At 43.8% G+C, this 14,330-nt stretch overlaps 1 protein-coding gene across 1 annotated transcript in view; it reads left to right on the forward strand.

Moving 5' to 3' along the window:
• DNAH8 (dynein axonemal heavy chain 8) overlaps positions 1-14,330 on the forward strand; it is a 548,480-nt gene that overhangs the window by 474,914 nt on the left and 59,236 nt on the right. Inside the window, exons 78-80 of the mRNA XM_074989796.1 lie at positions 3,629-3,881; positions 3,981-4,171; positions 10,515-10,636. Coding sequence (XP_074845897.1) covers positions 3,629-3,881; positions 3,981-4,171; positions 10,515-10,636 — 566 coding nt within the window. The remainder of the gene's footprint in view (positions 1-3,628; positions 3,882-3,980; positions 4,172-10,514; positions 10,637-14,330) is intronic.

The raw sequence follows: 14,330 nt of genomic DNA on the forward strand, positions 1-14,330 counted from the left end.
TAGTATGTTAAACCCCACTTATCCATTAGCAGAAGCTCATTTAAGGAAACTGGAAGAAAGTCTAGCATTTGAGATGTACCTTCTAGACATGCATGCATGTACGTATGGGTGTGAACTGGTATAATTACACTGAGGAGAGGCTGCATCTGGTGAAATCATAGAGGAGATCTTTATCCTTTACTCTGTGCAAAGTTTCATAGGGGAATGGTTTGGTGAAAGAGAATATGGGGGAGGTCAGAGGAAGAGAAATCTAACGATCTGCCATTGAAGTTGCTTGTAGATGCTTTGGGACAGCTTCAGTGTTAAATCTTGCTCTAGAGGCCCTGGAATGTCTACAGCTCCACTCCATGGAGTTCTTCACCACCCAGATGAATTAATGGGGCTAGGGAAATTGTTTTGTCTCTATTTACTACATATGGGGACCAGTTTCCCTTTTTGTCCTCTTATGGACTGCTCTATTTAAGTATAGAAGAGTGTTAAAGCTAAAAGCCAAATCACCAACCACACCAGAACTCTGACTCCCTATCTGTTGTCCATCAGTACTGTATGCATGTGTGGAATACAATCAAGTATCAGTGCTGACTTGGTAAGAACATCAGGAATATGTATGATGCTTATTATAGGTGTCTCTTCCAAGCTTAAATATCTCTTACAGGAACGGAAAAAACCTGTTCCGCTGGCACATCACTGCCTTTATTGAGGGATGACGTTTTATATTTCTGTGATCATCTAAAGGAGTCTGAAATGGGGTATAAATAACTTACATATCTTTTAAGTTCCCTATACACAGGGAACTCAACACCTACACTGAAGCTATAGTAGGAAGATACACAAAGCTACATCAACCAAATACTTAGCTGTCGTAAAGTGGTGTAGCTCAGAAGTTGTTGCAACAAGGCACATTTTACCAGTCCATTGTGCAATTGAAAAAGAATGCTTATGGATTGTCTTTCTTAAAAGTACCTGTCTGATTGGATCTAAAAGCCAAACTTATTTTTAAACTCACTGTGCATATGTGCCTTAGTGGACTGTCTCTTGGGAGTTGCTAGCAGCACGTCCCACTCTCCTAATATCTGACAAAGAGAACAAAGAGAAAAGGTCATTGAGCTCTCATCTATACGGGAAAGGCTTTTTTTAATATACCTTTAGATATTTTTGCATAAACTTTGCCTTCCATTCAAACACAAATGATATTTTGCTTTATCTTGTATCTTACCCCACTGTAATTAATTTTTCATGTAAATAACTTGATTCTAATTCTAAATTAGACATAGTGCTGTAAGCTTCTTATAGATACATCACCATTTCCTAACAGCTGTGCCACTGCTGGTAGTCATTTCCCCACCATCCCACCTTGTTTTGAGAAACAGGAGAATTGTGGACCCGTTTGCCTAACTCCAGTATTTGGAAAAATACTGCAACAAATTATTGAACAATCAGTTTGTCAGCACCAAAAGGATAGTGTGATAACTTATGTCCAATGTGGATTTGCCAAGAATAAGATCAGGCTAAGCTAACATAATTTGTTTTGATGGAATTAGTGCTTAATAAATAGGGGAAAGCAGTAGATATGATATATTTTGACTTTTGGTAAGGCTTTGACACAATCTCACTTTACATTCACATAAAAAATAGAAAAATATGGTCCAAATGAAATTACTATCAGGTGGATCCACAATTTTTTGAAGAACCTACTCAGAGGGCTTGTCTACACTAGGCCTCTCCTTCGAAGGGAGTATGTAAATGTGCCCCATCCGTGCATAGCAATGAGGTGCTGCACTGCAATGCAGCACCTCATTAGCATAATTCTCACCATGAAAACTTCAGAGTTGCTAACTATAAGTGCTATATTGAAATAATTGGTCACATTAGTATCTACTGAGATGGATTTAGAAACTTTCTAAAAGACACTGGCTGCACATCACTATCTCTATAAGATACTACTACAACAAGCAACTTAAACACAAGGCAAATATCTCAGGAATCCTCAGCCTTGTTGTGAGATTCTGCCATCCTTCCTCCCATTCTTCTAAATGCATGCTCCATATACATGCTCCTACTCCAGCTATAAGTGGATAGCTCCTTTCTCATATTCAAGTGTCCCATAAAAGGCTTCATAAATCAGTCTAGCAGAAAGTAAATGTAGGCTTCCAAAATAACCAGTAATATTCATAGTGGATTGGTAGCAAAAAATTCCATTTTTCATTATGTAAAACATAGCTGAATTTTCAAAAATCCCAGCATTATTGAGCTTTCCAGATAATGCATGTTAATATTGGTGAACTGGCCAGGGTGATCCATTTGCAGGCCTTTCATGGAAAAATAGCTCTTTCTGTTGATGAACTATGAGACATGGTAGAATGATGGCCTCATGCTTCTGCACATTTTGGTGCAATTGTATGTTGTTGGTCCAGCACTGCTCAGCTGTCCATGAAAGTGACCTTCTTTATTCTTATTCTGCAGGCACTATTAATTATCCTATGTCTGCAGTAGTATCCTGTACCACACGTCATTGCTCAATGGCCAGACCCAGAATCAGCACTCCACTAAGTGAAGCCAGAACAGGAGAAAGTCATTCACAAGTCATTTCCTGGTTTCATCCTCCTCTTCCTCTAGCAATATCTGTGTAGCACTGCCACTACTAGTGGTTATGGTAATGGCAGTGTTCCATCTTTTATACAGTCACACTCCTGCATGACTGCCTGCATATCTGGAGCTCCCTGATTGTAGTAATGATGGTCAGGATTGCAGTGCTTCCTCTGTGCTGTCTGACAGCAGCATGAAATAGGAAGGGTTTGCAAACAGCACTAGATAGTGGAAGCCAGATGAATTATGGGACACTATTGACGAAATCTTGGAAATTTGACCCCACGATCCAGAAATTCATTTGATTCTGGTATGTATTCCAAAATCCACAGCAATAAACAACCCTACTTGTAGAATATCACATCCTGGTCTATCTACCTAGAATGTTATGTGGTTGTTTAAAAAAAAGGAGCACTTTGTACATGCTGTGACTCACAGGGGATGTAGCTTAAGCTACTTCATATAAACCAGCCTGAACATACTCTTTAGATGTTGCAGAGAAGTATGTGTGTTAGTCTGTACTCCAGCAAAACAAAGCAGCAGAAATGTCAGATCCTGATGAAGTGGGTCTGTCCCGCGAAAGCTCATCACCAAATAAATCATTTTGTTAGTCTTTACAGTGTGACATTTCTGCTGCTTTCTTTTGATTTAGTTATATAATTTTAAGTTATAGAAAAACTGTCAAACAGCTTTCCTGTGCAGACAGGTCCTTAATTAAAGATTACTCAGAATTTATCTGATGCAAGGGCTAATGGATAAGGGGCAACGTTTTTAAAGCGCCTGAGCAATTTAGGAAAGTAGGTGTAACTTATTTTCTAGTGCAACTAATTCACAGAACCTGAAATTCTTTCAAGGGGTGCTGACATACAAAACTTAGAATTTTCATTTTTATGTTTTGCGTGTCCTGCATTTTTAAGGAGCTGTGAAGCTCAATAAATCATTTCAGTTTGAGATAAATAATTTCTGTAATTTTCATTTTTGAGTTCTTCATGTAGGACATTGTAAACTCTATTCTAAACATCTTTCAAATTTGCCCTTTTAGGTTCTTTAGTAGATGATGAATCTTTGATAGGCGTACTGCGAACAACTAAGCAAACAGCTTCTGAAGTATCTGAAAAGTTATATGTGGCAGCAGAAACTCAAGTGAAGATTAACACTGCACAAGAGGAGTATCGACCTGCTGCAACACGAGGAAGCATTCTTTATTTTCTTATCACAGAAATGAGCATGGTGAATAACATGTACCAAACTTCACTGGCTCAGTTCCTGAAGTTATTTGATCAGTCCATGGGCAGGTAATATATAGATTTTTCTACCTTGAAACTTTTCTTTCCATTCCAATTAATATTTACATAACTTACATTATTGCTTTTTCTTTTGTTTTCTTTCTTTAGATCTGAAAAATCTCCTTTACCACAGAAAAGAATCTCAAATATTATTGAGTATCTTACCTTTGAAACTTTTACATATTCTGTCAGAGGCCTCTATGAAAACCACAAATTTCTCTTTACCCTCCTTCTGACACTAAAAATTGATCTTCAGAGAGGGCAGGTCAAACCCAAAGAATTCCAAGCCCTTATTAAAGGTAAAACATTTAAAAAGGTAATGCATTTACAATAATAATTATTTGAATTTTCTTTTGTGAGTGACAGGGCTTTTGAAAGTTACAAATAGTAGAAAGTAAACTTTGTTTTTATCTTCTCATTTATATTATTTCAAAGCGTGTTTTTAGACTCATAGCTTCTATCATGATTCTTTACAACTGGTGGGGGTATGATAAAGGTCTATAAAATCATTACTGCTGTTGGGAAAGTAAATAAGGAAAAGTTACTTTACTTGTTCCTATAACAAAAGAATTAGGAGTCACCAAATTAAATTAATAGGTATCAGGTTTAAAACAAACTAAATGAAGTATTTATTCACACAACACCCAGTCAGCCTGGGGAATTCATTGCCAGATGATGTTCTGAAGGTCGGGACTCTAATAGGGTTCAAAAAAGAGCTAGATAAGTTCATGGAGGATAGGTCCATCGATTTCTATTATCCAGTATGGGTAGAAATGGGGTGCATCTACACTAGGAACTACTTCAGAGAGTCTACGTGCATTTTCTCTTAACTTTGAAGTAAGGGAGCCCAACTTCAAAGTCTTTACTCCATTCCCGGGAATGGACTAGTGCCCTACTTCAAAGTTTAACTTCAAAGTAAGGTGTCTGTAGACACTCAACTTTGAAGTCTGTTACTTCGAAGTTGCACTTGTACTTCAAAGTAAGCAACTTTGAAGTTATTTTTGTAGTGTAGACGTAGCCAGGTATCCCTAGCCTTTGTTTGTCAGAAGCTAGGAATGGGCAACTGGCAGGATTACTTAATGATTACTTGATTACCTGTTCTGTCCGTTGTCTGGTACACCTGGCATTGGTCACTGTTGGAAGACAGGCTACTGGGCTAGATGGACCTTTCGTCCAAACCACTATGTCTGTTTTTATGTTCTTATCATGTAGCCAAAATACCTCAGAATATATGTACAAGTGGAGTTCTTACAAGACTGGTTTGCTATTGTTTTGCAGACCAATACCTTAAAGTATGTGGGAAATGGTCTGAAGTAAAAAGGATGAAATTCAATAAGGACAGATGTGAAGTACTCTTCTTAGGAAGGAACAACCATTTGTACCCATACGAGATCAGAAATACCTGCCTGGGAAGGAGTACTGCGGAAAGGGTTATGGGGTTATAGTGAACCAGAAATGAGTGAACAGTGTAACGCTGTTGCAAAAAAAAAAAAAAAATTAACATAGTTTTGGGATATATCAGTAGGAGTGCTTAAAATCAGACACAAGAAGTGATCTTCTGCCCTACTCTGCCAATTAGGCCTCGACTAAAGTATCGTGTCCAGTTCTGGGTGGCACATTTAAAAAAATGTGGACAAATTGGAAAAAGTGCAAAGAACAACCAACAAAAATGATTAAAAGTCTAAAAAACATGACTTATGCGGGAAGACTAAAAGAATTGGTTTTGTTTAGTCTGGAAAAGAGAATACTGAGATGGTATGTGATAACAGTTTTCAAGTACATAAAAGGTTGTTACAAGTTGGAGGGAAAAAATTGCCTTGCTGAGGCATATAGTTCTAAAAGAAGGAGCTCCTTTGTTTGATGGTCATTATTTTGTTCCCTCCCTGGGAATGTTGTTACCGCTATCAAACTCCCACACTGAGACTTGATGGACCTAGCTCTAAGGGAGAATTTACAGTAGCTTACCTGAAAAGTTTTGCTTCTTCAAAGGGATCAGTCAACAGATCCAGAACTTCCCTGAAAAAGAGAGATTTGTTAAACTTATTTTTGTAAGTTGCTGATGCAGTACAAGAGACTCAGCTTGTGTGTCCTGGTCCAGAAGAGCTGGCTTTGGAAGCATCTCAAAACTAAGGGGATGGGGTCTACAAAACTTGGAGGCTAATTCCTCATCAGCAGTTCAAAGTTAGCTTTGATTCTGCTGCCTACAACTATAGACATATCCCTTCAAAGGCAGGAAAATTTGCAGGTAAGCAATTATAAGGGAAGTTAATTTATTCAAATAATTTTCTGTGCATTAAAACAATCCTATGTCAGGAAATAATGTCAGGACAATAAATCATTTGGAGAAAAATATTCAAAATACCTAAGTAGCATCCTGTAAAAAAGAAGAAAACGGATTGTAAATTTTAGATCTAAAGGCCTGTGACGTGGGTTTAAGAATGTCCTATATATGAACAAATATTTCACGTTAATTGTGGAAAAATAATATTTAAAAGTAAGTAAATTGCCTTCACCGCTGGTGTCAGCTCCAGCTGTGTTCACATATTGTTAGCTTTGGCTGTGGTAACACCTATGTTATATTGTTGTGAATCTGTAAGGTTATATCTACACTAGCACAATCTGTTGACAGAAGGTATTGTTGGAAGATATCTTCCAATAAGATTTGTCAGCAGATAGTAGCCAGACATGACAGTTGATCATGTGGGTCTGGAGACACAGTACCAGTGTCAGTGTCAAAGCGGGACATCAGTTGGTTCCAGGCCCACAACTACCACTCCTGGTCCTGTGAATGCCAGTCCCGATCGTTCTGCAGCTTCAACTCGAGCAGGTTAGTCATGCTACAGAGGGTGGCAGTATGGCCCTTCTGGAGGTCCTCTTCTGCCTGGCGACATCCCCTCCAGCCATGGCCTTGCCTTCTCAGTGGGCGGGGGGGAGGGTGCTGACTCACTCTGGCCCTGCCTTGGAGCTGGCTGGCCCTGGTGGGGAGTTGGGGCTGACTCGGCTCTCATTCAGACCAGATCCAGCTCTAAGGAAGACAAAAAAGGGAGACAGTGAATCATTCACACAAAGCAGCCCCTAAGGCCCTGCCCCCCACTGTGAGCAGCAACCAGCCCCACCCCCACCCCTGGGCCAGAAGGCAGGTATGTCCCAGGAGCACTGGCATGTGTGGCCTGCACAGCGGGCCCTGCCACACAGGGAGTCTGTGGTGCCTTGGGGACTGGGCTTAATGTTGGAGGCACCCCCTGCTCAATGGGTTAGCAGACAAGTGGGGTGTCTGGCCACAGAGGGGTCCCCGCATGGGTGGCAGGTAATCTGGGCACAGCCTAGCCCTCTAAGCCCCTCCTCCCCCCACATGCTTCTTGCAGCACTGTCTGCAGCAGTGGGTGCTAACTCTCATGTGTGGGTATGCCCATGTGCCAGGAGCCACACTCCTTGGTGTGTCTGGGGACAGGCTGGTGCATGTGTGGGCCTGCTTCCAGCTGTGCTTGGCCTGCCCCCCCAGGCCCTGGTGCTGAGGGCTCATCCATCCTCCTGTGAGGCTGGCAGCAGGTTGGCGCCCTCTTGGGTCCAGGTGGGACATGGTGCCTTGCACCTGGTTTCCTATTCTGGGACTGCAATAGAAAGTCCCACTTGAGCTGGCCTGACGAGACTTGCAGCATGCCCCATCTGGGCTTACTGCCTGTGCCCTGGGATGTGTGACCTGGGGGGTATTTACCAGAGGGTTCTTCAAAGAACTCCAAGGATGTCCTGGATGTGGCCTGGCTGGAGGGGCCCGAGTCCAAGGTGATGACCAGGGGGCTACTGCTGGTCTCAGACCCCATGTCCACCTCCAGCTCTGGTGGGTGTTGTATCCCAGGGTGCTCCTGGTCCTCTTCGTTCTCTTTGGGCTCTGGCTGCTGAGGGGGGGCTCATCCAGAGGGCAGTCAGGAGGGAGGTGTCGTCACCCCTCAGGAGGTGGTGGTGCTCCTGGTGGTAGGGGCAGGTGCACCTTGCATCATGGGCCTGGGGGGTACTCCTAGCACGGTTCTTTTACTTTTGCCCATACCTGCTCTATGGTGCAGGAGGGGTGGCTCCATGTCACCAGGATGGTGGCCACCCAGGCGTAGGTGATGGCATTCCTTCTCTTGGCTGAAGGGTTGACTAGGGTTTTTTCCTCACCCCACGGCTACGTCTACACGTGCAGCCAACATTGAAATAGCTTATTTCGATGTTGCGACATCGAAATAGTCTATTTCGATGAATAACGTCTACACGTCCTCCAGGGCCGGCAACGTCGATGTTCAACTTCGACGTTGCTCAGCCCAACATCGAAATAGGCGCAGCAAGGGAACGTCTACACGTCAAAGTAGCACACATCGAAATAGGGATGCCAGGCACAGCTGCAGACAGGGTCACAGGGCGGACTCAACAGCCAGCCGCTCCCTTAAAGGGCCCCTCCCAGACACAGTTGCACTAAACAACACAAGATCCACAGAGCTGACAACTGGTTGCAGACCCTGTGCCTGCAGCATAGATCCCCAGCTGCCGCAGAAGCAGCCAGAAGCCCTGGGCTAAGGGCTGTTGCCCACGGTGACCATAGAGCCCCGCAGGGGCTGGAGAGAGAGCATCTCTCAACCCCCCAGCTGATGGCCGCCATGGAGGACCCAGCAATTTCGACGTTGCGGGACGCGGATCATCTACACGGTCCCTACTTCGACGTTGAACGTCGAAGTAGGGCGCTATTCCTATCTCCTCATGAGGTTAGCGACTTCGACGTCTCGCCGCCTAATGTCGAAGTTAACTTCGAAATAGCGCCCGACGCGTGTAGACGCGACGGGCGCTATTTCGAAGTTGGTGCTGCTACTTCGAAGTAGCGTGCACGTGTAGACGCAGCTCCCATGTCCAGGAGGTCCTGGATCTTGGGGCTGGTCCAGGAGGGGGCCCACCACTTTGTGCCCCAGAGGTGTTCCTAAGACCCCTCTGGCTTCACCCTCAAGGCCCCTGGTGGGTCTCGGGGTGCCTGCCTCTCAATCTTCCATGAAGGCTTGCTTGTAGGGAATGGCTATGAGAGCACGGGAGAAGCTCTGCTGCTGCCATGCTATCAGCTTTCTGCCATGGGGTTTCCAGGGCTCCCTGCAACTTTAAGAATGGCTGGAGGCAGGGACAATAGAGTTCTGACTGCTGTGGATAGGGTGTCCCCAGGGTCAGCTGTCCAGCACCGTAGAGGACTTTTCTTTTGACAGAACCCCCACCCCCCACTAGGCTATGTCTAGAGTAGCGGGTTTTGTTGGCAAAATGGTTGTTTTGCCAACAAAACCTGTGGAGCATTCAGATTCCCAAGACATTCTGTTGACAGTAAATTGATAGGACACAGCACGTTTGTCAACAGTCTTATCCTGATCCCTATGAGAAAGAATACCTCTCAGGTCTGGACGTTCCAGCAAGGCCCGCTGTTGGCAGACAGGGCTTCCAGGACACTGGACACGCTATCTGCTGTGCTTCCAGTTGTCTGTCTTGTTAAGACCATGGCTGGGAAGTCCAGCTGCTCTTTGTTGACAGAGCAGATCGAAAGAGGGATCTGCTTTGTAATTTGACTATGATCTGTCAACAGAAATTTTGTCAGAATATATCTTCCAACAAAAACTTCTGTTGACAAATCCCTGTAATCTAGACATAGCCAAAGTTGCACTTGAAAAAAATTCTTTCATTTTAAGATTCTACTTTCTTCAGAGAGCATTTTCCTTTCTTAAACATAAGTGACATCTCAAAACAGACAGAACTTCTTAAGTGTAACCATTATTTACTCTTGTTCAAGAAGCTAAACAAGGGAAACATTTTTGATTATTCATCAGCAACACAACATACTTTCTTTAGGACTTATTAAGAGTTTCTCAGATTCATAGGTATGAGCTTGCAATTTATTTAATTCCATACTGTGTTAAGAATGTATATTTCCAAAATGAATTGATGGATATATTTGAGGTATTCTAACATTCAGAAAGGCTATGTCTACACTGGCACAAATCTTTGAAATAGCCATGCTAATGGCCGTTTCGAAGATTACTAGTGAGGCACTGAATTGAACATTCAGTGCCTCATTAGCATTTGCATGCTTCCAGCCACGGCGCTTGAAAAGCACCACTTTTGAACTTGCATGGCTTGATGTGGCTACACTGGACCCCCTTGTAGCCGCATCGAGCCAGGCAAGTTTGCAAGTGGCGCTTTCGGAGCTCTGCGGCCATAAGCATGCAAATGCTAATGAGGCACTGAATATTCAATTAAGCGCCTTATTAGTAATCTTGGAAATGGCCATTAGCATGTCTATTTGGAAGATTTGTGCCAGTGTAGACACGACTAAAGTGAGCTAAATATAGAAATTCAGTCTGGAAGTGAGCATCTTGGAGGAGCATAGCTACTCACATTGAAAACATTTAGAAATCTTATATGGTATCCTCATTTTCCAAACTAAAAAGGAGAAGGGGAGAAGATGTGAGCAAAAAAAGAAAACCTCTCCATCCTTTTTTCCTTCCTGCTCTACCATAATTATTTTCCTGTGTTTCAAAGCATAGCTTACATTTTATTGTTTACTGACATTCATCTCAATAGAACTGAAATACTAAGCATGATTCATGTGTATTTCATCATAACTGTATTTTATTCCAGGAGGTGCAGCGCTGGATCTAAAAGCTTGCCCTCCCAAACCATTCCGGTGGATTCTTGACATGACGTGGCTAAATCTGGTAGAACTCAGCAAACTTCCACAATTTGCAGAAATTATGAATCAGGTGTAGTTGTTGTTACCATTATTTATCTGTATTACTACCCAATGGTCCCAGTCAGAATTGAGTTTCCATTATGCTAGATTTTCCGTAGACTCCTAAGATATAGTCACTACCTTCTGCTTGTCCTCCAAAAGGACAAAAATAAAAGAGAGTTCGGGAAAAGGGGGTCAAAACATAGTGGTAAAGCAATACAAGTGTTGGTGAGCATATTAATTCTTTTTCCAAAAATATTCATTTTTTTAATATTTTTGTATATGGCATGCAGAGATGGAGTGAGAGGGCAAAGAAGCTAGGAATAAGGGATAAGGAAGTAATAGGAAGGAGAGACAAGGGATGAAGCTAAGAGGAAAGGAGAGAAGGAGGAAGGCAAAGGAACGAGCATGTAGGCAAGAAGTATGAAATCTATCATTGAAGGGACACCATAAGGGAGATGTGGAAGGTGGTTGGGGGTGACGATATGCCGACCTACTCCGGGTCCCGTGGGTGCACGTGGGGTTTGATACAGCGGGGTGAGTCGGGTGGCCCGGGACTGACCACCCCACCTTTATAGCAGCCTTATATAGTGTAGCAGCAATATGTGATTCAGTGTATCTACTTTAAAACCTACCTTTCCACGGTATTATGAGTACCAGGAACAATAACACTCCGATTGTGAACACCACAATGCCCTGTGGCTGTTCTAAGTTCCAATAATTCTCTATACATCCCCCAGCTAGTGGTATTTACCAATAGTGACTGATTCATTTATTCGTAACTACAATTACTTAACACTTGTCTGAAATATATTTATTTATTTGGCATAGGCTAAACACTAAGTTACATATAGCTGTATATAATTACATGTGACTTACCAATAACATCCAATGCTCCCACATCTCACCAACAACTACGTTACAGTGGCCCTTCAAGTCAGAGATACGGCTTAGTTGGGACCTTTCATGGTGGTGACGTCCGGGTGATCAGGGCGGGGTCTGCTGTCTGGACTGGAGGTTGCTAGCCTCCACCTAGTGTCCAGGAGCCCACACCCTTATTCCTGCTAAATCACCTTTTATACTGTTTCTTACTTGGAGGTTCAATACCTGGCCAATTAAAGTGTTTGTTACCTAATTTGGGCTTTCTATCTTCCCGGCCTGTCAGAACATGTTACAAGATTTCCTCTGTCCTTGGTCATTTTCTGAACCTCCCCCCCAGGACCCTCTGATATTGCACAACCAAGATGTTCTCTTTGGGGGGCTTCCAGCTACTTGCCCCAGCTGTTCTCTTTGGGGACTTACTATCTACTTGTCAGGATGTTCTCTTTGGGGACTCTCCAACTACTTGTCAACTTGCTGATTTCTTTCTCCTGGCCTGGCTTCAGACCTTCCCGCCGTTGTATGATAGCATTCCAAGATGGAGTGTATGGTCATTCTGCCTTGCGAGTGAGGCCTGGCCACCAGGTGCTCATGCTTCCACAGGGGGAAACAGAAGATGTTATGGAGCATTCATATTTTAACAAGCAAGTCTGCTACCTTCGTTGATGTCTTTGAGATGTGAAGATCTAAGGTGGAGATGAGGAACTTCCCCTGGCCTGCTTCTACTGAAAGAACCAGCTGGGCCTAGAAAGCTTGCTTACTGAAAAGAATGTCATGCTGATGCAGGATGGTGTCTGGTGCCATTGGTCAGGATGCCTAGCCCTAATGCTCAAAATGAGGAATACAGGGACCCCACTCTGTTCCATACTCCTACTTGTAGCTGTGGCTGAAAAACAAATGTGCTATATTAAGAGTTGAATTATTTTGTTACAAAATCTGCATTTCTCTGGTTTACGCAGTCATTAGGTTAAGATTCCACACAGAGGCCATGTCTACACATGCCCCAAACTTTGAAATGGCCACACAAATAGCCATTTCGAAGTTTACTAATGAAGCGCGGAAATGCATATTCAGCGCTTCATTAGCATGCGGGCAGCAGCGGCGCTTCAAAATTGACGCTCCTTGCCACCGCGGGGCGCGTCCAGATGGGGCTCCTTTTCGAAAGGACCCCGCCTACTTCGAAGTTCACTTATTCCCATGAGCTGATGGGAATAAGGGGACTTCGAAGTAGGCGGCGTCCTTTCGAAAAGGAGCCCCGTCTGGACGCGCCGCACAGCGGCAAGGAGCATCAATTTCGAAGTGCCTCTGCCGCCCGCATGCTAATGAAACGCTGAATATGCATTTCAGCGCTTCATTAGTAAACTTCGAAATGGCCATTTGCGTGGCCATTTTGAAGTTTGGGGCACGTGTAGACGTAGCCAGAGTTATATCTGATCAGTTTTTAAACTTCTAGTTCCAAGCAATGCCAGATAGAAGGGGCCATTATACAGAGAAGAGTTATACATGTTTGCTTCTCACTCCTCCTTCAGGATATATGAATTGTGAAAGGGCGAGCTGTGTTCTCCCTGCCCTCGTGGAGATACAGTACTTCTGAAGTTTGAAACTGTTCAAGGTCCAGTGAGCCAGCCAGACCTCTCACCTGTCAGTCTTTCCCCACTAGCAGAATCTTTTCCTTTGACCAAGAAAGACTCCAGCAGCAAGGAAGGAGCAGGACACTACACTGCTAAAAATAGCAGTGTAGGCAGAGAAGCATGGCTTAGCTGAGTAGAGAGCTATGTAGTGTATGTGTTAATGCACATTACCACACCCTTCAGGCACATCTTGAACTCTGCTTGCTTCAACTATGGCCTCACTGTCTACACTGTTATTTATATCCATGCTAAGGGGGCTATGTGCAAATATACACAGCTCATGGCCAAAAAAAGTGTGCAGTATAGACATACTTTCATTCACTCCGGTCAAGTCCCAATTCTTTGCTTTTTCAGGTTATATACATAGTGACTATATTCAAGGTCTCACTGTCACAACTTTTGTCATTCCTAGGTATTTTAGGAGAAGTATGATCACTCCAGCACCTCTAGGATCTGACTGGTGCTGAACCAGAGAACTTGCCATACCAGGGGAGGTCATTGCCAACCTCACTGCTGCCACTGGCTGCCAGGCTCTACTTCAGTGGCAGCAGAGATGCAGGCATTGATGAAACAGGGATTGTGGAGAGCAGTTAAGGCGAGGGTACACAAAGAGGCAGGCGGGACCCCTTGTGGAGGGCATGACATTTCGTAAGGAGGGGCACAGCACGATTGGCTGCTGGGTCTCAGGCTCATCCATCTCATTAAGAAGGTTAAACTATGTTACTGTTTTTATGTATCGGTTTACATGCTACATACTTATTTTCTCACACATGCCAAAAGGTTTTTTATTTATATGAACATAATTGAAATTTCCCTTGGTTTGGATTGCATTAGACAGTTTGGAGGACCTCTGCTAATTGCAGAGACAAAAGGTGGAGCCCAACACAAAAGTTTTACTCACCTCAGACTTAGAAGAGGCAGGGTAGTTGCAGTGTCCCAGGTGCACAGCCTTGTAGGGTCACACTGAGCTTCCCCTTCCCCGCAGCTGCAGGGCTGCATTCCTGGCCCTGGCCACAGGGCTCTGCAGTCACCCTGCCTCATCCCCCAAACATTCCATCTCCCCTCTCCTCCCTTCTTCCTCCTTCCCTGAGCCTGTGGTACACCAGAAGCCCTCGGAAGGTGGGAAAGGAGTTGCTGAGCAGGGAGGCAGCTTTTCCCAGTCAGTGCTCCAGAGAGGAGCACCTACAAGGATCACAGACCACAGATTGTGCTGAC

Source organism: Carettochelys insculpta, chromosome 3, assembly GCF_033958435.1.
Source record: "Carettochelys insculpta isolate YL-2023 chromosome 3, ASM3395843v1, whole genome shotgun sequence".
NCBI lineage: Eukaryota > Metazoa > Chordata > Testudines > Carettochelyidae > Carettochelys > Carettochelys insculpta.